Here is an 8,577-nt window from a genome sequence, read left to right on the forward strand (position 1 = left end):
GTCGCCAGGCTCTGCTTCCTCCCTGCGTTTGGAGGCCTGCTGGGGAGTGCCCCCTGGGGATGGGTGTCGGGGCATTTGGGGCATGAGCACCCCGCGGTCTCCTGGGCACGTGTGCTTCTAGTGCTGTTGGCAGAGGGTGCCTCTCCCATATCCTAGGGGCCTCCCACACCCCATCGCCCCTTCCTCCAGCCTGCTGGGGGGCTGTCCTCGACTCTCTTCTCCCTCTGGGAATGGGGAGACCTTGGGGCAAAGGCTTCTGGGTGAAGTTTGTCAATCGAATACATGATAGTAAGAGGAGCACTGTGCTCCTTCTGAGTACCTGCTGTTATTTACTTCTGTTCTCTTGCTGGCCTGGGAGGCCAGAGCTGTTCCTGCCAACCTGGTTCTTGGGTGGGGAATGGAGCCAGGGGCCTCCTGGCTGGTGGAGGGCACCGGGTCCCAGGGATGCCCACACAGCCCCGTTTCCAGGCTGGGCCATGCCGCACATGGTCCAGACATGTGCTCTGGGCCAGGACCCCTTGCAGAGCCTCCTGTGCTCTAGAGCAGTGCTGTCTGGGGGAGGGGGCAAGGCCTTTGTGATGCCGACCCCCTCCTGGACTTTCCCAGCTGTGTGACCTGGGGGCAAGGCCCTCAGCTTCCTGGCCTCTGGAACGTGGGGGTCTCGGTGGAGTCCCCCGGCTGGTGCCACTGCAGATGACATTGGTCACTGTGCCCCAGATGCAGGACAGGCCCCTCAAAGAAGGGGTGCTGCTCGAGTGGTTTGCTTAGTTCTGTGTACGTGGATCCCGGGCCCCCGGGGGCAGGGAGTCGGCACCTTGGCCCTGCCAGGGTCTGGGATTTCACACACAGTGGCACTTATGGCTGGGAAAGGTCAGCTTCCACACCCTCAACCTTGCAGGGATGGCTCATGGTGATGCCCCCACAGGGTCCTCTCTTAAGGTTCAATGGTTGATGGACTTCCAAGTGCTTCTCCTAGGCTTCCTAGGGCCCAGTGAGAGTCTGGGTCTGTTGGCCACCCCCCACCCCACCCCGGCTGTGGTACCACCCAGGAGCTGGGTTACCTGGGCATCCTTTGTGGAGTTTAAGGGGGAGCAGAAGCTTCTGGTCCCACAGCCCCACTTGCTCTCAGGGGCTCCGCAGCCACAGGGCATGCTCCTCACTCTGAGCACCAGTGTCCCCAAGCTCTGCTCTGAAGACTCCCTCTGGGGCGCTGGGGGGTAAAAGGGCCATCCCAGCCTGTTCCTCTGCCAGCAGGCTTGGCCACACAGGCTCCATGTGGTCACTAGATGTGAGCAGCAGTGACTCATGCTACTGCTGAGCAGACTCCCTCCTGCATGCCTTTGTGAGGCCTGAGCTCACCAACTGTGGCTGGGCTGCTTGGCCATCTTGTGGGATCAAAAGAAGCTTCCTGGAGGAGGTGGCATTGGCTCTGCTGGTGCAGATGGCCAGCCTTAGGGTACCAGGATGGAGAGGGCACCCAGGAGTTGGGACTGTGGGCATAGGCAGGTACAGGGCAGCTTGGGGACACTTAGGAAGGGTCCTGCATCCTGGGAAGCGGCCAAGGGAGCTGGATCGGCCCCTGTAGGATGTGAAGTGGGGCCACTTGTGACAGTGTGGCCCCTGGAGGATGTGAAGTGGGGCCCACAGTGAGCAGCCAGTGAACTCAATGGGCAAGTGTGTGGCACCGTCTCTGCGCATTCTGACCCCGGCCAGGGCATCTCTTGAGGTACCCCCACCAACTGCCGTCGATGGCGGGGACACCTCACAGCCAGAGCGTGTCCCCATTTTCAGGGTGGCTGTCCAGAACCCCCAGGGGCTGGTGTCTGCCTCCATTAGGAGTGGAGAAGGGCTCTGGCCTGTGGGACCTCCCCTCCTGAGTTCCCAGACAGCCCAAGGGGGCAGGACTCAGGCTGATCCAGCACCAGCCCCAGGCCCAGGGCTTCCAGGGCGAAAGGCCTTGAGGCCCATGGGATCAGGTGTGTGGATGGGTGAGTGAGTGCCTCTGACCTCATGGGGCCTTCCTCACAGCCCTGAGCCCGCCAGCCCCTGGGACACTGGTATGGCCACTGGTGTGGCTTCCAGAGGGTGGCAGGTGAGGTTGGAGGAGCGATAGCATGAAGGCCCTGCAGACCCAGGCCCCAAGCTGTGTCCACAGGGCAGGGTGAGTGGGTGGTGAGGGGCCGACAGGGTCAGCAGCCCCTGCTCAGATCCCCCGCCCCATGATGGCATGCCATCCAGCCTCCCTTAGCCTTGGTCTCTCCCTCTGTGACCTGGTAATACCAGAACCTTTTCAGAGGGTCATGGCAGGGGGTGAGATAAGCCAATGCCTCCTCCTGAGACATCTAACAGAAAACGTTTGGGAATCGACATATTTTCCTGATTAAAACCCTAACTGTTCCATCGCTGGCACAGGTAGATGCTGTGGAGATGTTGCAGAAGGAGGGGCCTGGCTGCTGCTGCCCTGCTGCCCACACCCCCTCCCGGGCTCAGGGCTGTGGTTCGGAGCCCCGTGGCCACCCCCGACAGCAGAATTTGGGGGAAGGTCTCTCGGGGAGGTAGGGTGGGGAGATGGAGGGAGCTGGCCAGGTGCAGGCCTGACAGTGTCCAGCTGTCCTCAGCTACATACCTGGGGAATCAGGCCCTCAGCTGGGAGGCTGCACAGGTCAGTTTCCTGAGGAATGAGGATTTCTTGGCTGCTGAGAGAACGAAAAGTGTGTCAGAATCCATGTGGTGCGTGGCTGGGGTGGAGAGCCCCAGAGGAGCTGGCTGGAGGGAGTGGCTCTGAGTAGGGTCCCCCCCAACCCCGCCCATGCGTGCAGAGTCAGCAGGGCTGCCAGGGGGGCCGCGGGGAGATGGGTGAGCTTGAGAGGCTGAGCCTGGGGGTCCCTGCAGGGCTGGGGTCAGCTGCCTGCATTTCCCCAGCTCTGGTGATGACTTTATATCTCCTTCTGTTAGGAAATGTGTGCAGAGAGGATACATCCGTGTGGTTCCCAACCCCGAGATGATGCTCAAAGGTCTGCAGAGAGAAGCCTCATGCCGGGCCCAGGCCCCGGGCGCCCTCTGCCTCGTGTCCTGCTGAGTCAGCACTGGGGGCAGGTGCGTGTGTTCCCTTCCAGAGCGTCCTGATGTAAATACCAGCAAATATGAGTAATGTTCACATTTCCCCCCTTTCTTCAACCAATGATGGTCTGCCACACTCAGCGTCCCCTTCCTTCCTATTTACCCTTGACAACATATTTTGGACACAATTGCACGGGACTCCCCAAGGAGCCTGCTGTGTATGCGTCTGCCTGCTATTCTCTCCCACCCACACGCAGCTACGGGATATTCCGCAGGATGAACGGACAATGCCTGTGGCGCCCCCGCCCCCCACGGGCCCCACAAACAGCAGGGTGACAAAGAGCCTGCAGGTGATAACATTGAAGAAGAGATGGCGGTCAAAGGGTGGGGAGATGTGGAGAGAGCCTGGCAAAGCAGCCCCGTGGAGGCTACAAAATACAGCCACAAATTCTCTGCTTTTCCCTCCTATTCAACGTTGTCTGGATTCGGTGCTCGCTAATGTCCAGAATAGGGGGCAATCGAGGGTGTCCAGCTTTAGAAATCAGGTCATACGAGGCCCCGGGGCTTCCATCCTGCTTGCGGTCAGCTGCCCACTGGGGGTCCACTGGCAGCCACATTGCAGGACACTGAGCGTGCGAGGCCTCCTGCTTGCAGCTGTGTGAGCAGCCACGGGGGATGTGGCTCCCCAGCCCCACTCGGGCCTCCAGATGAGCCGGCTGCCCCAACCTGCCAGCATGACCTCCAGGGAGGCCTTGCGCCAGCCCGCCCCGCTGTGCCTCTTCTGGATTTCCAACCTCGGAAACTGAGAGAGCGGATGGTTGTTGCTTCCCACTGCCATTTGTCACACAGCAACGGCAGCTCATCTGGCTGCCTACACGCCTCAAATTCCTCCTTTGATCCCAGGCTCTGATCTGAGTCCTGCACCCGAGCAGGAAGTGTGCCTGGCCCCAGAGCTGTCAGGCTGGCCCAATGCAGAGCCATCATGACACCTTTCCGTGTGGCCACACATTTGTTCAGACATCTTTATATTTGTGCCGGATGCCATGTGAGGTGGTTCCTGTGTCTGCCTCTTGGAGTCTGTTGGGCAGTCAGACAACTACAGAAGGTGGCACGGTTTGTCCGTCACAGCACATGGTGGAGCGTGGTGACGAGAAGCAGGCCCGCTGGAGACCGTGCTCTGCACTGTGGGCTCCGTCCCAGCGACCCCTTCCCCTCTGGGGGTGCTGAGCCCGTGGGCAGAGCTGAGCCACCCAGCACCCTCTTTACTTGGCCCCAGGACAGGGGCCAGACATTCTGCCTGCAGGAGCCAAGGGCGCTCTATGCCCACGGCACCCATGGGGCTTAGGCTGTGGGCTGGGCGGGGCAGTGTGCATGCCCAGGGTCTCAGTTTCCCGCCCCTGCCCTGGGCTCTTGGCAAGGCCCCTCGGTGTGCATTGGTGTGGGTTTCAGCGGGCTTGGGCCCCTTTGAAGTCAGGAGATCCAATCTCTCACATGCAGTCTGCCCCAGGGAACCCCCAGGAGTGCGGGCACCTCCTTTTCCCTCAGAAACACTACCCGGCCCCTTGCCTGGGTAACTCAAGACCATGGTCGTGCCAGCTGGCTCTGGCCAGGGTGTGGGGCAGTGGCTCCTGGTGAGAGGTGGTCTTGCCATAGGCCTGGATCCTTACCCTCCCGGGACCCCCCCCATGACCCCTCGAGCCCTTGCAGTGTATGCGGCCTCTGCTTCTGCTCCTCCTCCCCCCCTCATTCTATTTGCCCTATTTTATCCTGGCTCCTCTGTCCACCGAGAGCTCTCCTGTCCCTTCCTCCTCTGGCCGTTCCTCCTGAGACCCCCATCCGCCCCCCAGGATGCCTTCTTCCCTTCTTTCCCATCCGCTTCCAGGGAGATTGTGCACGATGGGGTCAGTAGGGCCAGCCCACTATCCCTCGCCTGTAAACTAGGGACCGTCAGAGTCCTGACGTCAGGGGGTGGTGGACATCCCATCTTCCATGCAGACCAGTACACAGGAGGCACCTGCGAAGGTCTGCACTCCGTGGTCCTCTCCCGTCCACCTCTTCCCAGAAGCCCTCCTGATTGCAAGTGTATCCACCCGTGAGATACTGGTTAGCCCGCAGTTACTGGCGATCTCCTCAGCTGTCAGAGCTATCTGTCCTCCTGTCCCCTCGTTCTGGCTGTCAGGTGCAGTGTGGTGGCCTCAGAGGGGGGTACTTTGGGAGGGACAAGGAGTAGACTGTGCTCAGGTAGCTGTGCCCAGGGGTGAGCCCCTTCCTGGGTACTCCGTGCACCCCAGCCCGCCCTCACCTGGAGTTCCAGAACCCTCAGCTAGTGGTAGGATGAGCTGGGGGGTGGGGTCAGGCGGGTCGGGACATGCATACAAGGCCGCCAACACAGGTTCCTGTGCCAGCCCTCTGCACGGCGCCCTCAGCCCCCGAGACCCCATCCTGGTGCTTTGTGCGCCTTTCCCCACGTGGTCTCCAGGCCACTCTGAGAGGCCTGTGCTATCCTGTATCCTCCCCTCACAGATGACAGATGGGAAACAGGCCTCTCGCCCGGTGGGGCAGCCGAGGGAGGCACAGGCAGGTGCGGGGGTGCTGGGGGCTGGGACAGAACACGTGGCAGCAGCTGCCGTGATGTGGCAAAAGGTGGGAGCAGGTCCAGTGAGGGCACGGGGCCCGACAGGCGGTGCAGAGCCTCTCAAGCACATCGTCAGGGACTGGGGCTCCCCTCATCCACCCCCATCACCCCCACACCACAGGCAGGGAGGCACCTGCCCTCTGGTCCCTGCTCTGCCTCTGCCCCAGCTCCTGGCCCTGCTGCCCGCCTGCCCGAGTGCGCCCCGCTCCTGGCTTGTGGCCACTCCCCGGGGTACAGGGCAGTGGACAGGCAGGCAGGGACCCTGATGCCGGCTCTGTGGGGTGTGGCCTGTGGCTCCAGGTCCTCCATGAGCAGCAGGGCCACCCCACCCGCCCCCAGGCCCAGGCCCTGCCCGCAGAGGCCACACCACCAGTGCCCACGCCTGTCCCAGCCCCCGTCCCGAGCGGCCGAGCTGCCGGGCGCGCCCCGAGTGCTGGGGGACCGAGCGCAGTGGGCTGAGCCATGCCGGGGCTGCCCGTCACCAGCCGGGGCTCCAGGCGCTACGGCGTGGCTCCCGGTGACATTCCTTCCACAAATACTCTCCTTTCCTTTTCCTTCAAACGCCGCCGCTTCGCTTAAAAACTATCTGTTACCCGAGCGCTCAGATAAACCCGTGCAGGTGGAATTATATCTATGATACGGCCCGAGGGTACGCTTAAGAATACAGTGCAAATTATCGGCTGCATTTATCTTAATTACTTTGGGGAAAGTGGACGCAGGCGTTGCAAGGGGCCGGGAAGCGTGTTTGTCCGCCTTATCGGGGTGCATATTTGAGATCCTTTAACAGGAGGGAGATAAGAGCAGCACGTGGGGAGAAGATGAGGTCTTCGAAAATGACAGGGAGGGGGCGGGTGGGGTGGCAGGGACCCTTGCTGTGGGACAGAGCCGTCACCCACCCTGTGGCACGGATAGGCCCCCGGTCCTGGCCTTTTGTTCCGCCAAGAATACTCCTGGCAGCAGCTGTTCAGCTCCCCGACTTTAGGTGTCCGCTGGTCAGAGGAGCCCTGGCCCCTCCCAGACGGCACGCCCCCTCCTCTGGGCAGGGCAGCACACCTGGCCCCCGGGGAAGTGGGAGCCCTGGGGTCCCAGGCAGGGACTGGCAGGGTCTGACCAGCCTGTGATGGGGTTGTGCTGGCTGGGGCGGTCCCTGATGGATGCCCGCGCTGACGGGTGCCCTGTAGAACCCCAGGCACCAGCAGTCCCAGGTGGCAGGAGCCTGGCTGTCTCTCTAGGGACCTCTGAGCCCTCACCTGCAGGATGGGAGTGACCACACCATCCCCTACAGGTGGGGCAGGGAAGGGCCACAGAGGGAGGCTGGGGAATTGAAAGTCTTCTGGAGGGCAGCCTGCTGGGGACCCAGGCGCCAGGGGCTGTAGGGAATCCTGTGCCTTCGTGTCTAAGCTCCTGGTTCAGGTGCCACATGGCTGAGAGATCTGCACATCCACCACACTGCCCTGCTCTTGCTGCCCTGCTGCCCTCTGCTCTCACCCCACCCCCTCCCTGGCACCTGCTCGTGCTCTGCCACCCTCCACATCCCTGCACACCAGGCCAGCTCCCGCCTCCCGCACTGGTCATTCCCTTCCCAGGATGTGTCTCCTTTCCCTCTTCTCCTGGTGTAGCTCCAACGCCACCTCCTCCAGGAAGTCCTCCCTGACCATGGAGTTAGCACGGCCACTGCCCGAGGTCACTCTCTGGCCCTCCAGGCGTACTGCTACACTGCCCCAACCTCCACTGCAGGCAGCATGAGGTCTAGGCCCCACTCTCAGGGTCCAGCAGAGGCTGCAGAGGGCCTGGGTCTGCCTAGCCCTTGCAGTCCTCAGGCTGTCTGTCTGTGATATGGGTCAGATCCCCCTCTCAGCACACCCCCACCCCACATACGTGCACACCTCTACATATGCATGCACCCGGGTTCCCATGGGCCCTCCACAAGGCTGTGGGGGGGCCTCACACTCTCAGGCCCTGGACCCCGTTCCTCTGGGAGGCACCAGCAGGCAGGAGGCGCTGCCCTAGGAGAGGTGGTGCTCTGGGCCCTCCACCTCTGCCCTGGCACCCGAGGGCAGGAAAGTCTGGTGGCAAAGCCAATACTTGTTTTTGGGAGCGCATCCTATATCCTACATGTTAACACTGTACCTAGATCGACCTGGCTGGCCCCTGACCTATTCCTTGACCAGCTGAGAGGGACAAGGGACCGTGGGGGTGGTGGCAGCCTTTTGGGGCCCTCCCTGCTGGGGTTGGGCATGCTGGGGTCACACTGGGATGCAGTGGCCCCAGGAAGCCACCAGCCATGCCAGGGGTGTATGGAACAAGTGCCCGCTGCCCCAAAGCCGAAAGGCAGCTCCCCCAGGGCAGCGGGTCAGGATGTGGAGGCTGACGGATTGTTAGGACGCACTAACAGTCGAAAACTAAAGCCTAAAAAAAAAAAAAAAAAAAGAAAAGAAAAGAAAACTAAAGCCTAGTGAGCGGCTTGGCCTTGTGATTCTATGATTCTAGAATGAGGACCTGTGGGGGCACCTGGTTTACTGTGCTCCCCTCATAGACGGGGAGCTGCTGCTCAGAGAGGGTGCTGGCTTGCTCGAGGCCACACAGCGGCCAGGCCTGGGCTCCTGGCAGGGGTAACATTCCAGTGAAGCTGGAAGCAGCTGTTGGCAGGAGTGGGGGCTGGGGTGGGGTCCTTGCTCCTGGCCCCCCAGAGGAGAGAAGACACACTGGGTGCTGAGCCACTGGTCTGGAGAAGGACTGGCACCAGCTAGGCCTGTCCCCCATGTGGGGGCTGCCAGCCTGATGGACCCTGTCCCTGCCACCAGGCAGGGAACAGCAGCCAGAAGGCAGAGGAGGAAGCTGGGAGGTACCTTGAGCCCTCAGTCCCCACCACGGTTGCAGAC

General features: G+C 61.8%; 1 protein-coding gene across 2 annotated transcripts in view; it reads left to right on the forward strand.

Moving 5' to 3' along the window:
* LOC112646810 (uncharacterized) overlaps window positions 1-7,834 on the forward strand; it is a 35,340-nt gene extending 27,506 nt beyond the window's left edge. For both annotated transcript variants that reach the window (XM_025427079.3, XM_025427080.3), the window contains exon 2: window positions 2,956-7,834. In XM_025427079.3, coding sequence (XP_025282864.3) covers window positions 5,050-5,961 — 912 coding nt within the window. In that variant the 5' untranslated portion in view covers window positions 2,956-5,049 and the 3' untranslated portion in view covers window positions 5,962-7,834. The remainder of the gene's footprint in view (window positions 1-2,955) is intronic.
* The last annotated feature ends 743 nt before the right edge of the window (window positions 7,835-8,577 follow it).

The sequence above is a fragment of the Canis lupus genome, chromosome 5 (genome assembly GCF_003254725.2).
Source record: "Canis lupus dingo isolate Sandy chromosome 5, ASM325472v2, whole genome shotgun sequence".
NCBI lineage: Eukaryota > Metazoa > Chordata > Mammalia > Carnivora > Canidae > Canis > Canis lupus.